This window comes from Tripterygium wilfordii, chromosome 6, assembly GCF_013401445.1.
Source record: "Tripterygium wilfordii isolate XIE 37 chromosome 6, ASM1340144v1, whole genome shotgun sequence".
Classification (NCBI taxonomy): Eukaryota; Viridiplantae; Streptophyta; class Magnoliopsida; order Celastrales; family Celastraceae; genus Tripterygium; species Tripterygium wilfordii.
In genome coordinates this window covers 12,643,762-12,661,497 of record NC_052237.1, presented here as the reverse complement: position 1 = coordinate 12,661,497, position 17,736 = coordinate 12,643,762, and the positions used below count along the sequence as shown (strand labels likewise).

The window sequence follows — 17,736 nt, the reverse complement described above, 5'->3', positions numbered from 1 at the left end:
GAGAGTGAGATGGGTTGAAATGATGAGTATGTTCTGTCTTATATTCTTATTATATATTTTACATTTGTTGTTAATGCATAATGTGATTATTCTTATTAATAGGGTGTACCCGAGTGTATGGGGGTACTCTGCCCTCTCCCAATGCAGTTTTTTCTCTGGCCTCTGAGTCAATTCAGTCTATGTTACATGGTATACAAGAGGAGAGGGGAGGGGTTATGCTTCAGGATGTTCCTTCTCTATTATCTTGGTGTCCTCCCCAAGCGGGTGTGGTGAAAATCAACTTTGATGCAGCTGTGTGTCCTGTTCTTAACCGGTTCGGTTTTGGCTGTATTATTCGGGATGAGCAAGGTTTTCCTTTGGCAGCTTGCTCTGACGTGAGACCAATAGCTCTTAGTCTGTTAATGGCCGAGGCGCTTTCAGCCCTTCTTGCTTTACAATTTGCTAAGGATCTTGGGTTTCGGACAATTCAATTAGAAGGAGATGCTTTAACAATCATAGATGCTCTTCATCCCTAGACTCCGTTTGACAATTTATCGGATTGGGGGTGATTGTTTTGGATATAATCCGTTTGCTGGGTTTCTTTTTTCAGTGGAAGGTTTCCCATGTTAGACGAGACCTTAATGAGGTGGCTCATCTTCTTGCACAAAAAGGCATTTTGGTCAACTATTTTCTTTTTTGGATTGAGGAAGTTCCTCCCGAGATGGAGGTAATTGTGACAAGGGAAGGTTTTTCTGACGACAGAAGTGGTGTTTAGGGGTTGTACTTCCAGGTTTGGGGTCCCCTTGGGCTGTTATTAGTAGTTTAGTCTTCTTTTTTGGCAGTTGGGTTGCGTCCAAGGCTTTACTTTTTGACTTGCTTTAGTTCTTTCTATTCTTATTGTAGTCTTTCTTTTTTTAGTGTTTCGTCTGTCTAAGGGTAGAGAAAGTGATCACTGGTTAGTGGTTTGTATTGGTTTTTTATCTAATACATCTGGGTCCATGATCCTCTTCAAAAAAAAAAAAAAAAAAACTATCTCTGTTAAGGCTCGATTTTATTTTATTTTATTTTTTTACTTGAAAAGATATTAAGAAAGAAAGACCTCAAAAGTAGGGAGACAATTATTCCGGATCAGGCCGGGCCGTAATTTGTCGGCCCTTTAAGCAACATCTAGGTTGGGCTCATTCGCAACCCCAGGCTCCTCGATTAGAAACTATTGTGAGTAGGACTATTGGAGGTTTTTATTTACATTGGATCTGGTCCACGTCTAATAGCTAAAAAATGCCTCTCCCCCCAATCCTATTGTCCACTACACGCCTTTCTATTGGTCGAGTGATGGCATCGCCCTCACTTGCGAGGAACCCCACAAATATAAACCGCCTAAACCTTTCCTTGCTCTCGAAGAGTCAGTCTCAGGCAGAGGAGAGGAGAGGAGAGGAGAGGAGAGGCTCATATATGACTTAGACTAGTAGATCGTGCGATGCGAGTATCTGCAGATCACTTCTTCTTCTTCTTTTTTTTCTTTCGTTTTGGTTGTTGATTTTATTTTCCCCTTCTAAGTGGCAGTTAGTTACCCATGGAGAATACTGAATTTTTGGTAGATGATGATGTTTCCGCGCTAATTGATTGGGATTTGTGCGATGGATCGCAGAATTGTGCTGATATTTTCGGAACAGAGGTCCCTGCGCCTGCCTTGGATTCTCCCAAGTATTCTGATGCGCCGGTCTCTTCGTGGTTCAGCGAGATCGAGAACTTACTGATGAAAGACGACGATGATTCCCCTGCGGATCTCGACTTTCACTCCTGCGAGAATTTCCTCGAAGATGTTCTCGTCGATTCTAATTCCGGTGACTGCTGTTGTGTTTCAACGGATAAGGAATCGAGCGGTTCGGAGACGAAGGAAGAGCAGGAGAAACTAGACGGATCTAAGGGGAACGGTGATGATGATGACCCGGTCGCCAAGAAACGGAGGAGGTATCAATAACTTAGCTTGGCTATTGGTTGGTAAAAATTGTTTGTTTTGCTTGTAATGATTGATATGATATATACAGGCAGATGAGAAATAGGCATGCGGCGGTGAGGTCAAGAGAGAGGAAGAAGACGTACGTGAGGGATTTGGAGATGAAGAGTACGTATTTAGAAGGGGAATGCAGGAGACTGGGGCGGTTGCTTCAGTGTTTTGTTGCTGAGAATCAAGCTTTACGCCTTACTTTGCAGAAAGGCAGTGCATTTGGTGCTTCGTCGGCCAAGCAGGAGTCTGCTGTGCTCTTGTTGGGTATGAATATTATTCATCTTCATTTGTTAGCTTCAGCATCTTAGTAGTTTTAAATGACTTTAAATGAGAGAAGTGTAGTTAGACAAAGTTAAAGCAGAGTCTGCCTTCTCGCAATTCTAAACTATGTACCCATTTCATGTGTTTGTGTTCCTATAATTTAATGGGTAAATTCAATATTTTCATAATTATATGTTTCTTATCTGTTTTGGAATGAAGTGTGTGGCAATTTGTGGGAATGTCACTAATTTAGGTTTCTAAAGTCTTCAAAGGGGTTAGTCGAGGAGTAATTGGGGATTTCCTTGAATTCCCTTGAAAATTTGGGTTGCATCCATTGAATAACTTAATATGACCTAACACCCATCTAATATTTGTTTCGAGATTAAGGGGTTTAGGCTTTTAGCTTAAGAATGACAAAAATACTCCTTTACTTTTGTAATTTTCTTTGAGGTCTGTGAAGTGTGTTTCTTTTTCTTTCCTTAAAACTAACTTAATAAATAATAAGTACGATTGTGCTATTTTTGGGTGTGTGTATCCCCAGTTTATGTCTCTTTGCAAGAATATTGTGAATTCCGGTGTTTTTGGATTGTCCTGTTAATGTAGAGTTTGTTGTTCTTTTAAGCATGAATGCAAGGTTTGTTGTGGGGATTAGATTGCGGATTCATGGCACTGAATCTCTTTTCTTGTTGGCTTTTTTTTTGTTGTGATATTTGCTCATGTGTAACTACCACCCCAAATGGTAAGGAATATTAGAATATGGCTGGTGACAATTTATATTCGAATTGTGTTTTTTTTTATAATTCATTTTCAGTAAATTGTGCTTGCCCTCATAAATCTTCATTGGATATTAAGCCATTAAGCCATTATGTGAGTGAATGTTAGATGACAATATCTGGTCAGTGTTTTGTGTCCGAGTATTTGTACATGGTGTTGCTCACAGTAGGTGCTGTAACTATATACAGTCTTTTGTGTTGTTGATTGGTATTGACTTGGCTAATAATTCTGCAGAATCCCTGCTGTTGGGTTCCCTGCTTTGGTTCCTGGGCATCATGTGCCTGTTCTCTCTACCAACACAACCCCAGTCGTATATGGGGGCAGTCCGACTGGGAAACCAGAAAAGTCCAGAAAGTCTGGTTCGAAAAGGAGCAGGAAGTAACATGTTTATATTCCTCCCCCAATTGTTGGTGAACAATAGAAGGTGCAAAGCTTCAAGGACGAAGATGAAACGAGATTTCTTTTTGGTCTGAGGCCTCTCTTTTCATATTAAACTTTTTTTATTTTTAAATTTTTTTTGTTGCTTTTGTTCGTGAGAAACATCTTTTTAAGGTTTTTTATAGTATAAATAAACAATCATGGTAGGATGATTTTGAGTGAAAAAAACCCTTCATTCTGGGTATCTGTCTGTGTTTCATTTTGGTCTCTGTTTCTGTTGTATATGGGTGTTTGTGGTTTGTTCCTTCAACTGGTAACATAAAAGTAGAACTCATGAACAATAATTGCTACACAATGGTGGATCAATTGATGTATCAATGTCTTTAACAGGGTGAGTTTGAGGAATTTAGGCATCTTAACATCTGTTAGGGTTCACCTCCACCTTCACCTTCACCTTCACCTTCACCCACCCCATGATTTTTGATTGTTGAAGGTGGTGCCTGACTTGACTTGTTGGATGCTATGTCTAAGTGGAAGGGTACCAAAGGAGGGGTGGATCGCATTGTGTAGGATTGTTAGGTGAAGAGTACAAGATGCGATTGCTTTTAAGTTTGGTGCTTGCAAATAACAATGGGCCCCAGAGCTGAGCATATTCCATCCGAATCCAACCAAAGCTTTTCCTAATTCCTACCCAAAAAAGAAAAGAAAAGAAAAGAAAAAAAACAAAAAAGAGAAGAGGTGAATGGAATACTTGGAAAAAAGTATTTTGAATATGCAAAGTGGTAAATAGTAGAGGAGGTTTGACATCCTAAATTAGTAAATATTGGCGGAGGTTGCATTATATATATTAATTTATAACTAGGATCCTAAAAATGCAAAATTTCCGCTTGATATCTAATACCTCTTTACTTGGTTACCATGAACTTATTATTACAGTGATGTTGCAACTCTTTTTTTTTTTCTTGGATTAAACTAAATAGAATCACCTATTCTGATTATTCAAACCAAAACCAAAATATAGGGAACCGCGTTCCTAATCCTTCATAGTTCTGATAACATGTCCCCCCCTATAAAAACGGTCTTTTGAAGACAAAACACACCCCCCACCCCAACTCACTCACCAACTACACTAATACTCACAAACAAACTGCCCATGGATTCCGATTTCGGCATTCCGAGACAGCTCTCCGATCTCCAGAAGCTCCGATCTCACTACCAACCGGACCTCCCTCCCTGTCTTCAGGTCTCTCTTCTTTACCTCTCTACTTAATTATGTCATTATATTTGTTTTTTCTTTTCTTTCATACTTCTTTTCGATTCACTTTAAGATTTTGATCCTTGTTCTAAAACAGCGGTGACTGGCACCTGTTTCGGTTCGATGTGATGTTTGCTACGTTTTTGTGTTCTAGATCTATTGGTATGCAAAAGGACTAAGTCATTTAATGGATGAGATCTCGTGTCTATTGATTAGTTGGTTCTGATGGAGTGTATTATCGCATGCTAGATTTAGTTTTGCATGTTCAATTCAGTGTGAAATAAATATTTTCTTGGACTAGGTAGAGTTTTCGGCCCCATAATCATCATTTAAGTACAAAGTAACTGCAAGTTTTTTTTATTAATGATTTTTGTTTATGAATGGGTGGGTATTTACTATGCATTCATATGGATGTGCCAATTTCAGATTTCCCTTTTCTTTTTATATAACAATACTTCAGATTGGTTCACTGTGTTAAGAGTATGAGCTGAGGAGAAATTGAAATGACGGTGTTCTGCAGGGAACCACTGTCAGAGTGGAATTTGGTGATGCAACAACTGCACAAGACCCAGCGGACGCCCACACTATTAGTCGATCCTTCCCGCATACATACGGTCAGCCTTTGGCTCACTTTCTAAGAGCAACTGCAAAGGTCCCTGATGCTCAGATTATCACAGATCATCCAGCGCTTAGGTGTGCTATCGGATGATTTTAATAAATTATGATGAACCCGTTTCAAATGGCTTCTAACTGTTGTAGTTTAAAGTCTCTTGATTCTTTTTCTTCATGCTACAAGGAAGAAGGCTGTATGGATAACTTCATTATGTTATTTAAGGCCCTTAATTCTCTGCTTGTACTTTTTGTTCCTTTGTTTCTGCCAAAACTCCTATTCATGTATGCATCGCTTCCATTTTGCAACAACATGACTCATAATGATGCTACTGTTCTCTCTTTATTGATGGAAGAACCAAAGATATTTGGAGTGTGTGTGTTAATGAGTTTATACAGAGTTCAATCTTCAGCTCAAGTGAAATACTTTTCAAACAGGGTAGGAATAGTCTTTTGTGGGAGGCAATCTCCTGGAGGACATAATGTCATTTGGGGACTTCATGACGCTCTTAAAGTTCACAATCCAAACAGCACATTGCTTGGGTTTCTGGGTAAGCTTCATAATATGTTTTACAACATTAAGCCCAGGATGCGTATGTATTTTATCTAATGCTAAGAAGATTGAGCAAAATCTGCTCGCTTATGCATAAATTCTCCATTTTCTTTCTTCAGTGCAAATCATGTTTACTAATAATGATTTATCTCAATTCTCAACAGGTGGTTCTGAAGGATTGTTTGCACAGAAAACTCTTGAGATCACTGATGATGTTCTTGCAACCTACAAAAATCAAGGTAGGTAGGGTTATTAGGTCACTAAAATGTTGAGATCTTCAATTCCTCATTATTGGTATGACCTCAAATATTTTACTTTTTTTGTACAAGGTGGTTATGATTTGCTGGGACGTACAAAAGATCAAATTAGAACAACTGAGCAAGTTAATGCTGCCTTAACTACATGCAATAACTTGAAATTGGATGGCCTTGTGATTATAGGAGGTAATGTTGATGCTCAAGGATCTTTAGATAGAGTTAGTATCCAATATGTTGAAGTCACAACTCACATAGAAACTTTTGTTGTTTCTGAAGGTGTCACATCAAACACAGACGCTGCTCAACTTGCTGAGACGTTTGCTGAAGCAAAATGCCCAACGAAGGTTTGTTGGATATGACTTATGATTCAACATATATTTGAGGCATGGATCGTCTTTCAATCATTCATTTATTTTGTAAATTTTGTTTTGCAATATCTTCAATGGTAATGAGAATTTTTGTATGCTTCTTTTACCATAATATGCCTTGCAACAGTTGAAACTTTTTTGTTTTCGTGTTTACTGTCATCTCAACTTATTGACTACATTATTTGAACTTTACAGGTTGTTGGTGTACCTGTTACCTTGAATGGAGATCTTAAGAATCAATTCGTGGAAACGAATGTTGGTTTTGATACAATATGCAAGGTATTGATTAAATGAGGTTAAGAGGTTACATAACTATAGTAGTTTGACCAAATTATGCAAAACTAGAGGTGTATGTGGAAAAATATTTTCTTTGCATGTTCCATTACGGCGGCATCCCAAATCTTGGAGGATTTACTTGTTTATTAATTTTTGTTTCACTTTCTGTTGGGGAATGGTTGGTTGTCAGTCTATGTTACTACTCTGAGGGTTCTACATAAACACAACGTTTGCATATGTCTAGTTTGCGCCAATGATTTAATAAGTTATATCCTTGTAAAGATGGTAGTTTATTTGTCTTAGGTGGACAGAATTATATCTTATCATTGTCATATTGAGACGTCCAAAGTATGTGCTAAACAGGAAATGAAATGTTTTCTCATCTACAGGTAAATTCCCAGCTCATTAGCAATGTCTGCACTGATGCTCTATCTGCAGAGAAGGTAATGGGTTTATATGATTTGATTTGGCTTTTTAGATTGAACTGGTTATTTCAAAGTTTCTTATAATGTTACATCAAGTTCTATAGGAGTAATTGCCGAAACGAAGTGGTTTATGCATCATTACTGGAGAACGAGTAAATTGGGAAACGAGATACCCACTTTTTTTTATATGTAATACACATTTTTTTATACGTAATTTTTTTTTTAAAAGCTTTGTTATATATTTTCTTGCTACTTGTTGTTCAGATGCACTTCTTAACATTTATTATTTTTCAGTATTATTATTTTGTCCGGCTCATGGGCAGAAAGGCATCGCATGTGGCTTTGGAGTGCACTCTCCAGTCTCATCCAAATATGGTCTGCATCCCTCGTTTTACATACCATTATTGATGTGTATATGTTTCTCTTTAGTCTTCCTAATTTATTTTTGATATGCATGATGCAGGTGATCCTGGGTGAGGAGGTAGCTGCATCAAAACTTACTCTTTTTGATATTACAAAACAAATTTGCGATGCTGTTCAAGCCAGATCAGATCAAGGTTTAAAAATAAATTGAAATTTTCTTTGTCATTCTTAGAGCTTATGATTATATATTGTTGTCTGAATTATTAATGAATTGGAACTAGATAAGTACCACGGTGTCATCTTACTGCCCGAGGGGCTCATAGAAAGCATCCCTGAAGTTTATGCTCTGTTGAAGGTAAACTATGCCCCTGAAAAATGATTGCTGGTGCAGGCATAGGTGGTTTCATATGCATGAGTTTATACTTTGAAATGAGTATGTTTTTGTACCTTCCAGGAAATACATGGCTTGCTCAGGCAAGGGGTTACTGTGGATAGCATTTCATCTCAACTTTCACCCTGGGCATCTGCATTATTTGAGTTTTTGCCTCCATTTATCAAAAAGCAGGTATCTATTTTATCACCTTTTTGATATTTCCTCATTATTTCACATCGAAAGATGAGCCTAACAAGTACGACTGTGAACTTTAACATTGCAGCTGCTCCTTCACCCTGAATCAGATGACTCTGCACAGTTATCGCAGGTAACAATTGTGAATTACTTATCATAACCTTACCATGCCATATTCATCTCAGACAGCTCTTTTGCTTTCACTTAAAGATTGAGACAGAGAAACTTGTTGCACATCTAGTGGAGACTGAAATGACCAAGCGCCTGGTATGATTTTGTAACTGCATTTTTTTTAATCTTTCTTAACGCTGCCAACTGACATTTTCTTATCCATTTTGTAGGTTTATATTTGACTTTTGAATATAGTATGCATTATAAAGTTCTTCAATTTCCTATTATGTCTGATCTTGTTTTTTCTCCTTTCTCTTAGGTACAACTATTTTCTTTGTTGTCCTTGGGAAAAAAAATTCATGGAGGCAAATGACAAATTTTACATGTTATATGGCTAGAATTTGTTTGCCAATATTTTGACAGAAGCTTTTCTTTTGTTGGATTACTTATGCAAAGTTCTGCATTTCAGAAAGCTTTAGTCATTATAATACTGCTCTATCTGGGTCAACTACATAGTTTGCAGTAATTCTCATCTTTGCAATTCCGTGGAGGGGCACAGTTTTCTCAATCTTTCTCATAATCTCGTTATTAATAATTGAATTTACTATATGATGTCTCCCTCTTGGGATAAATGGACGCATCACTTTTTTTTTTTGAAATAGTTTTCTTCTCTATTTAATACATGTTACTAGGTTAAAATCTTATCTAAAACTTCTGCGGCAACATTACTCCATGTTAGTTTTTTAAGTTCAACCAGAGCTGGTTTCTAGTTGTATAATTATTATTTCTTCACCAAGGAATGTGAGCTATGCAAATCAATGGTATCGTAGATTTGTTTGACTTGATTGGGGCGGAGTGATTTATACCTTAATGATACACTTATTTGCTGATGTCTTTGGCATTTGAACAGAAAGAAGGCTCATACAAGGGGAAAAAGTTCAATGCGATCTGTCACTTTTTTGGGTATCAGGCTCGGGGATCCTTGCCATCAAAATTTGACTGTGACTATGCCTATGTAAGTTATCACTTGAGAGTTGCTCTAACTGATCTTCTTCCTGTCATAGTATTGCATCCCTCTATTATTGATTGGAAACAATATTTCTGCAGGTTCTTGGACACATATCCTACCACATTTTGGTGGCTGGTTTGAATGGCTACATGGCAACTATTAACAATTTGAAGAACCCTTTGAACAAGTGGCGTTGTGGTGCTGCTCCAATTACAGTTGAGTTTTAAAATGCATTTTCTCTAGTTCACTGCCTTTTCAATAAAGAAAGCTCCTTATCTTTCATTAATTTATACTTTCTTTACTTGTCCAAAAAAATTAGACTTCTTTGCTTTGTCATTCTGGTTCTTTGGTAGTGCTTTTCTGATATTAATGTATTAACTTATATGGTAAAACCCCCAGGCAATGATGACTGTGAAAAGATGGGCTCAAAGTCCCGGTGCCTCTTCAATTGGGAAACCGGCTATCCACCCAGCCACGGTAGATTTAAAAGGAAAAGCATATGAGTAAGTCATCTTGATAATTATTTTGCCATCTTGATCTGATCGAACTTCGATAAGGAAAATGTTGATGCTTATGAATATTATTTTGTATAGGTTTGTGCGACTTTGATCTTTGATAATATAATAACAGCATTGGTTGGATTTTGTGCAAAGTGAAGCTGTGAAAAACATAGTCATACGCTAATGTTTCTCACTATGCTTTTATTGCAGGCTGCTGAGACAAAATGCAGCTAAACTCTTGGTGGACGATATTTACAGAAATCCTGGGCCTCTTCAATTTGATGGTCCTGGTGCTGATGCTAAGCCTGTAACTCTCTGTGTCGAGGACCAGGATTACATGGGCCGTATCAAGGAATTGCAGGAATATCTTGACAAGGTGATCATATCACTATTCTCAATCACTATTTTTCCTGTATTTGCTATGATCTGTGAATGGTATTGTGGGAGTTTGAGGGAACACATTGTTTGGAAGGATTTGCTGTTTGTAGTTTGTTACAGACTTGATGATTGACCTTTATTACACTACACACTTGGACCCTCAATGAAAGTTGAGAGACTTTGCATGGGCCATAGTCTCTTAGATTCAAATCTTGTCTTTGCTTAAACAATGAAAGATAAAACAGTAGTTGGTGAAACACCCATAGAGGATAGAAAATTTGTTAATTTTATAGAATTGTCCAGTACTTAGGTAGTTTGGTTTGATAATCTTTCACTGTTTCCTATAAACTAGTTAAATTACTGCTACTGCTACTGCTCATGCTAAACATAGTAACATGTACATAATAACCAAATCAGCTCAAGTAAAAGTATTTGAATTTATTTTGGCATAGAGTACCAATCCAGAATGTGTAATTCGTACTCTTGACTCCATTTCCAGGTACGAACCATTGTGAAACCTGGCTGTTCAGTGGAAGTTCTGAAAGCAGCTTTGAGTGTCATGGCCTCTGTGACAGAAGTCCTCTCTATGATGTCGTCGTCTCCTAGCAATCATAAAATCCTTTAAGGGGAAAAAATTTCCAGAATTGATTGTCCTTTGGCACCCTATGCACTAATTTATCGTCTCTTGAACTGTTGGTCATGCTGTTTTTTTTTTCCTCGAAGAAATAAATAATTACAAACTTCCTTGTGTGAGAGAGATTGTCCAGACGACTGTATTTTGAATTTTCCTTGAGATCAAATTTTGTTTATGCGAAACCAGTGTCTTGTGTTGTGACTGGCTTGCATGTTGTATGTATTGTGACTTCATCTGGGACTGGGGGGGAGGGGGGTGATGGCTTTTTTTTCCTTTTCCTTTTCCCACTAGAGCATGGGAAATATATTTGGCCAATAATACTAATATAGGTCAACAGAAATGACTTAATAGAATCATCATTTCATTTGTTGTCATTTAGAAGAACAAAAAAGAAGAAAGAAAGAAGTCGCGCTGCATGGCAAATCATATTCTCAAGGAAACTAGGTGGGTTGATCTTGATACAGAGGTTTGGGCTGTGGCCCGCAAATTATTTTTTCAGAAAATGAAAGACAGACCGGATAAACAAGGTTCATCAACCAGGTGAACCGTAGATGCTGCAAGCTTATGACGTGGCTTTATCAGAGAGTGCCATGTCGTGATAACCCAGATAACGTACACTGTAGGCGTGTAGCACTGAATCTGCTCCACTCCTTTATCATATGAACTAAAAGAAGTTTCCATCTTTCATCCATACACCCAAAGATCTCTCCAAAACCCCAAATTCCCTCCTCTTCCACAACAGGTCTTCCCTCTGTAAACACCTCCTTCACCTCGTTTTGGATCCTCTGCACCTGGCCCTACACTACACATCTCAGAGGATACGTACGCCTTTCAACGGTTCTGATTCTCTCATCTCTGGTCAGTCTCTCTTTCTTTCTCTGTATAATTTGATTCAATCATGATGGAGTTTGGAAATGAAGTGATGGAGCTTGATGAAATGACCGCTTCTGGCGTCGAAGAAGATGCAGAAACGAACCCAGAACTGTACGAAGATTACGAAAGTCACCATTTTGTACCCTCTAATCGGGATTCTCATCTCGAACCCTTCCAGGGTATGGAGTTCGATTCGGAACAAGCAGCTCGCATTTTCTACAATTCCTACGCGCGTCGTTTTGGTTTCAGTACTCGGGTCAGTGTCTATCAGCGGTCCCGTCGAGATGGCTCCATCATTTGCCGTCAGATTGTGTGTTCGCGGGAGGGGTTTCGCCGTTGCAGTAACGATAACCCGTCCAAGAGACAGCGAACCATCACTAGGGTAGGTTGTAAGGCACAAATGACTGTGAAAAAACAGACTTCTGGAAAATGGGCTGTGACCAAGCTTGTGAAAGAGCATAACCACGAGCTTGTGCCACCTGATAAGGTGCATTGCCTACGATCACATAGGCATGTTTCTGGTCCTGCTCGAAGCCTGATTGACACGCTTCAGGCAGCCGGAATGGGTCCTAGTGGGGTTATGTCTGTGTTCATTAAGGAATCGGGTGGTGTTAGTAATGTTGGTTTCACAAAAGTTGATTGCCAGAATTATATGAGTAGTAGTAGGCAGAGGACACTAGGAAGTTGTGGTCAATTTGTTTTTGATTATTTGAAGCAAATGCAGGCTGGGGATCCTGGTTTCTTTTTTGCTATTCAAGGTGGTTTTGATAACCCAACAGGAAACATATTTTGGTCTGATGCTGATTCTATAATGAATTATAGTTACTTTGCAGATACTGTTACATTTGATACAACATATAGGACCAATCGTTATCGGGTTCCCTTTGCACCATTTACTGGGTGGAATCATCATGGGCAACCTGTATTGTTTGGATGTGCCTTACTACTCAATGAATCTGAGTCCTCATTTGTTTGGCTATTTGAGACTTGGCTTGCTGCCATGTCCGGTCGCCATCCCATCTCGATAACAACAGACCAGGATAGAATTATTCGAGCAGCTGTTGCGCAAGTATTTCCAGGATCCCGTCACCGATTTTGTAAATGGAATGTATTTAGGGAAGCTCAGGAGAAGTTGTCTGATATATATCAGTCGTACCCAGCATTTGAAGCAGAGTTCCAGAGGTGCATCAATGCAACAGAAACTGTTGATGAGTTTGAATCTTGTTGGGCGAACCTTCTTCATAAATATGATATTGAGAATAATGAATGGCTTCACGCAATGTACAATGCTCGCCAGCAATGGGTTCCAGTTTATCTCCGGGATACATTCTTTGGCGAGATGTCCATAACTCAAGGAAGTGATAGCATAAACTCATACTTTGATGGATACATAAATGCATCAACTAATGTTCAGATGCTGATTAAGCAGCATGAAAAAGCCATTGCTAGTCGGTATGAAAAGGAAGTAAAGGCAGGTTATGACACACTAAACAGAGACCCAGTTTTGAAAACTCCGTCTCCAATGGAAAAACAAGCTGCAAAGCTTTATTCAAGGACGATTTTTTTGAAATTCCAAGAAGAACTAGTTGACACTCTTGCATATTCAGCAACAGTAGTTGATGATGTGGGATCTGAAATTATGTATCGGGTGGCAAAGTTTGGGGAGGACCACAAAGCCTGTTATGTTCGATTCAATGCTTTTGAAAAGAAAGCCAGATGTAGCTGTCGGATGTTTGAGTTTTCAGGTATTACTTGTAGGCACATATTAGCAGTTTTTAGGGTAACAAATATTCTTACACTTCCGTCTCACTACATCTTGAAACGATGGACAAGAAATGCCAAAAGTGGGGTTTTATTGGAGGAGTGCAGTCTTGGTTTGCCTGATAATTCTCAAGATTCAGCTGCTGCTCGGTGTGAAAATCTCAGCCAGGAACTTATTAAATTTGTTGAAGCAGCAGCAGAATCAATACATGTTTATAATGTGGCTATGGATGCTCTCCACGAGGCTGGAAGGAAAGTTGCTGCTGCAAAGAATCATGGCTCAAGGGTCACACAAAATGCTCTGATTGGGGGTAGTAAGCAGCTTCAGGTTTACTCTATGGTCAGTTCACTGCTCATCTATGATCGTCACTTTTGTGCTTCCAATGCGAACCAAGTTTTTTTTTAGAAATAGAAAATAACCATATTGCACATAATTCTCCAAAGAAAATAACCATTGATTAGTCGTTTATGTCATCTTCTGAACTGTGAATGATAGTGCTAGTTTTATTATACATGTTTAGATCGTTTTTATAAGAAGTTAAGAGCCATTACAAATATACAGAATTCAATCTTATATGCATGGAGTTCTGGAGTCGAAGGTGCTTCTATTTTCTCTCGTATATTCTAATCTACCAACCATCATCGCCATGATACTTTGTCAAAAATTGAGAAATTTGCATCTGTCATTGGAGGTGTATGTATGGGTAGGTTGGCCAAAATTAACAGTTGTCGTTTGACATCATAACAATTAACAAGTGCGGCTCTTTAGATTTTCTTATGATTGAAATCAGTAGATTCAGTTTCTCAGGGAATAGGGAGAAAAATCCTAAGATCTTTGTTCTGACCATTTGGATTGATGGATCATTATTTTGACTATGTTGCCCCCGTTTGCTTCTTTCTGGGTGCTCTTCCATCTTTCAACAATCATATAATACTTATAGTTGTTGAAGCAATGTTTTTAGTTACTGTAAAGTTGTTCTCTCTCCCAATCCTTCTTGTAGGATCAGGACAAGAAAATTGAGAAACTGACGGGTGAGTTGGAAATTGCAAGTGAAATATGCGAAGCATATCGGTTGAAATTGCATGGCGTTTTGAAAGACCTGGAGGAACAGAAGTTGAAGGTATCGGTGAAGGTTCAGAATGTGCGGGTCAATCTAAAAGATAAAATGGAAGGGTGATTCACTGGTTCTATTCTATGCCCTGCCCCCCCTGTACATGATCTTCTTTTAAATTTTGCAGCACATATTAGGAAGGAAGGGGTCTGGTTACTGCCTACTTGCTAGTCTAGTCTTTGCAATGTACATATGGCAGTGATCGTTGATCTCATGTTATTGTACAAATACAATACAATAGTTGTCTGAAATGGAAGGTACAGCATGTCTAAGGATGCTTAAATTAATGCTTTATTGGTTAACTCCTTGTTAGTGGCGGGTCAGCTAAGCTTTGAGAATAATAAACCTTTGGGAAACATCTTTAACGTCCACCCACACCTGCTGGCTGCTTTTGATTTTTTATTGGGCCTAACTTCTGCAATCTGTGGCCCTTAATCATGCAATTTGCCCTGTGGGCTATGCACACGGGCCATAGAAATACTGGGCGCTCCAGCCCACTCGACATATTATAGTATCAGTATGAAATCGTAGATTGACTCCAAAAACAGTGGCATTTAAGGAAACACAACTCAACATTTGAATTTCAAAAGATATTTCCGTTGGGCAACGGGCAACTGTGCTTTTACACCCATCATCCAACGGTTATATTATTTATCTCGGATCTCATCTCATCGTAAGGCTAATTATCAGCAATTTTAGAGAGAGAGAGAGAGAGAGAGAGAGAGAATGGAGAAGCCAGCAGTATCAGCGATGGAGGCATTCGAAAAGCTGGAGAAAGTTGGGGAGGGAACCTATGGGAAGGTGTACAAAGCGAGAGAGAGGGCCACCGGGAAAATCGTGGCTCTGAAGAAGACCCGCCTCCCCGAGGACGATGAAGGCGTTCCTCCAACCACTCTTCGCGAGATCTCCATCTTGCGCATGCTCTCCAGGGACCCTCACGTCGTCAGGTTCTTCTTTTCTCTTTTCTTTCCGATCTCTCCATTATGTTTCCGTTTATACGTTTCAAGATCTTTTTGCATTTGGTTGCCCTCTGTTGGGGATTAGGGTTTAAGTTTTTGCATTTATTTGTTCTTCTCTCAATCTTGGAGGTTCCTAGTCTTTTCTTGGCATGCGATTCTTCATCTCTTTTGGCCGTCGATCTAGGATTTGTCTGCCTCGCTTCTCCATATTTCAGTTTGTCAAATTAGACAGGGCTTTATATTGGATTCTGGTATTGCTTCTTTTCATGTGTTCATTACTACTCGATGTTACTTTTTCTGTTTAGTTTTGGCTTCAAATTGTAGGGCATTGACATTATCTTGTTTCTACACCTATTTTCTTGACATAGATTCTTGGGAATAAGTATTTGAACATGATTTGAAGTCAATAGAGGCATGATAGCTTTTGACATAGACTTTTCTGCATACATCCTCTGAATGTCCACATTCTCTATGATTTTCTTCTGTTCATAGCCCAATGCTATAGAATCTGTTGATCATAGATACTTTTTTCTTGCTTGTGTAAGGATTCCTAGTAGTTGGTTTGAATGTGGAGCCATTTCAAGGTTGATCTGTTTCATATAAGCATTACGCTGCTCCACGTGCACAGACTATTTATGGAACCCTCTATAAACTAGGTTTTCAAGTTGTATTTCCTTAATTTATCTGTGTGATCAGATTGATGGATGTAAAACAAGGACAGAATAAAGAAGGAAAGACAGTACTTTACCTGGTGTTTGAGTACATGGATACTGATGTGAAAAAATTCATCCGGAGCTTCCGACAATCAGGAGGGGATATTCCTGTTAAAACTGTCAAGGTAATACATGAATAAAAGCTTTAATTTCTCTCATTGTTTGCATAACCCTATAGGGCATAGATTAATCACATGCATTTGGTTTTTGTCGATACAGAGCTTGATGTACCAACTTTGCAAGGGTGTTGCTTTCTGCCATGGACATGGAATCTTACACAGGTTACAATCCTACTCCTTTTCTTACCTTCACACTGATAGCACAAATTACTTTATAATTTTCTTTCTTATGTATCCTTAATCTAGGGACCTGAAGCCTCACAACCTCCTGATGGACCGAAAGACAATGATGCTCAAAATAGCAGATCTTGGTTTAGCTCGAGCATTTACTGTTCCAATTAAGAAGTATACTCATGAGGTTATAATTGATTCCTAAGAACCCCTTTGGATTTTTGAAAAAAGCACATGCTTACTATTGATAGTATGAAGACTAAGATTTAAAAGCTCATTGCAGATATTGACACTCTGGTACAGAGCTCCTGAAGTTCTTTTGGGGGCTACTCATTACTCAACTGCAGTGGATATGTGGTCTGTTGCTTGTATATTTGGTATAAATCTCATATTCCACCATCATTTGATTTGCTTTTTATATAAATTTCATTGTCCGGCTAGTTTAGATTTTCAAATGGATCATGTTTTTTCTTGTAAACTCTAGCTGAACTGGTGACAAGGCAAGCGCTCTTCCCTGGAGATTCTGAACTGCAACAGCTCTTGCATATTTTCAGGTTTAGAGATGATTCCTTTTTGTCCATTTCGTTTGCATGTGTTTTCTCTCCTTCTACCTATTTTATGGACTCTTTATCGGTAACAATTGTGCAGGTTGTTGGGTACTCCTAATGAAGAAACGTGGCCTGGAGTGAGCAAGCTGATGAACTGGCACGAGTATCCTCAGTGGAAACATCAGAATCTGTCATCAGCTGTTTCTAATTTGGATGAAAATGGACTGGATTTACTATCAGTAAGTTTTGAGTTTTGTTCTGTCAGTGGTCCCGTACTAGTTAGTTACATACGGTTCTTATGACACTATGCCATTGTTTAAATCAGTTGAAATGTTTATAATTGCAGCAAATGTTGCAGTACGAACCATCAAAGCGAATTTCGGCAAAGAAAGCTATGGAGCATCCTTATTTTGACGATATTGACAAGACCAATCTGTGAAGAGCACAACCATGTGGTTAAACAACAAATATTGACTGCAAAGTCTAGGACTAGAAAACGGATGTTGTGTTCTGAAGAGTATTTGCTTTCCTCGAGCATATATATATATATTTGTCATGTTAAGTTTGTTTTGAGATAGTTGCTTCGTATTGTTTCCTGAACTATTGAATGACTATGTTTTTTAGCTTCCAGATTGTGCCTCTGGTATGTTCTTTTGCAACAGTCACTCCCAATCCCAACACCGAAGGAAAATGTGATGAAAACATTCTTTCCAATCAGCGATGTATCCTCAAGGCTGATTTGTGCATCCTTGAATACATTTTCATGGAATATTC

General features: G+C 38.6%; 4 protein-coding genes across 4 annotated transcripts; all 4 read left to right on the top strand.

The window, feature by feature from the left end:
• The first annotated feature begins 1,309 nt into the window (after nucleotides 1-1,309).
• On the top strand, nucleotides 1,310-3,669 carry LOC119999229 (bZIP transcription factor 60-like). The gene is made up of 3 exons (XM_038846698.1): nucleotides 1,310-1,950; nucleotides 2,028-2,251; nucleotides 3,257-3,669. Exons 1-3 carry the CDS (start codon nucleotides 1,553-1,555, stop codon nucleotides 3,493-3,495), a joined length of 861 nt encoding a protein of 286 aa, XP_038702626.1. The 5' UTR covers nucleotides 1,310-1,552; the 3' UTR covers nucleotides 3,496-3,669.
• An 816-nt stretch (nucleotides 3,670-4,485) lies between these two features.
• Nucleotides 4,486-10,907, top strand: LOC119999228 (pyrophosphate--fructose 6-phosphate 1-phosphotransferase subunit alpha). Its single transcript, XM_038846697.1, has 19 exons — nucleotides 4,486-4,643; nucleotides 5,176-5,348; nucleotides 5,703-5,815; nucleotides 5,982-6,056; nucleotides 6,147-6,260; nucleotides 6,351-6,418; nucleotides 6,638-6,721; nucleotides 7,108-7,161; nucleotides 7,438-7,518; nucleotides 7,607-7,700; nucleotides 7,788-7,861; nucleotides 7,961-8,071; nucleotides 8,163-8,207; nucleotides 8,285-8,341; nucleotides 9,096-9,200; nucleotides 9,293-9,409; nucleotides 9,594-9,697; nucleotides 9,905-10,070; nucleotides 10,572-10,907. The coding sequence occupies exons 1-19, from the start codon at nucleotides 4,554-4,556 to the stop codon at nucleotides 10,695-10,697; spliced, it is 1,851 nt and encodes a 616-aa protein (XP_038702625.1). The 5' UTR covers nucleotides 4,486-4,553; the 3' UTR covers nucleotides 10,698-10,907.
• Nucleotides 10,908-11,215: 308 nt separating this feature from the next.
• LOC119999225 (protein FAR1-RELATED SEQUENCE 5-like) lies at nucleotides 11,216-14,739 on the top strand. Its single transcript, XM_038846693.1, has 2 exons — nucleotides 11,216-13,680; nucleotides 14,342-14,739. The coding sequence occupies exons 1-2, from the start codon at nucleotides 11,605-11,607 to the stop codon at nucleotides 14,516-14,518; spliced, it is 2,253 nt and encodes a 750-aa protein (XP_038702621.1). The 5' UTR covers nucleotides 11,216-11,604; the 3' UTR covers nucleotides 14,519-14,739.
• Nucleotides 14,740-15,116: 377 nt separating this feature from the next.
• On the top strand, nucleotides 15,117-17,592 carry LOC119999227 (cyclin-dependent kinase B2-2-like). Its single transcript, XM_038846696.1, has 8 exons — nucleotides 15,117-15,399; nucleotides 16,108-16,249; nucleotides 16,344-16,405; nucleotides 16,490-16,601; nucleotides 16,698-16,791; nucleotides 16,899-16,968; nucleotides 17,063-17,201; nucleotides 17,309-17,592. The coding sequence occupies exons 1-8, from the start codon at nucleotides 15,179-15,181 to the stop codon at nucleotides 17,399-17,401; spliced, it is 933 nt and encodes a 310-aa protein (XP_038702624.1). The 5' UTR covers nucleotides 15,117-15,178; the 3' UTR covers nucleotides 17,402-17,592.
• Nucleotides 17,593-17,736: the final 144 nt, after the last annotated feature.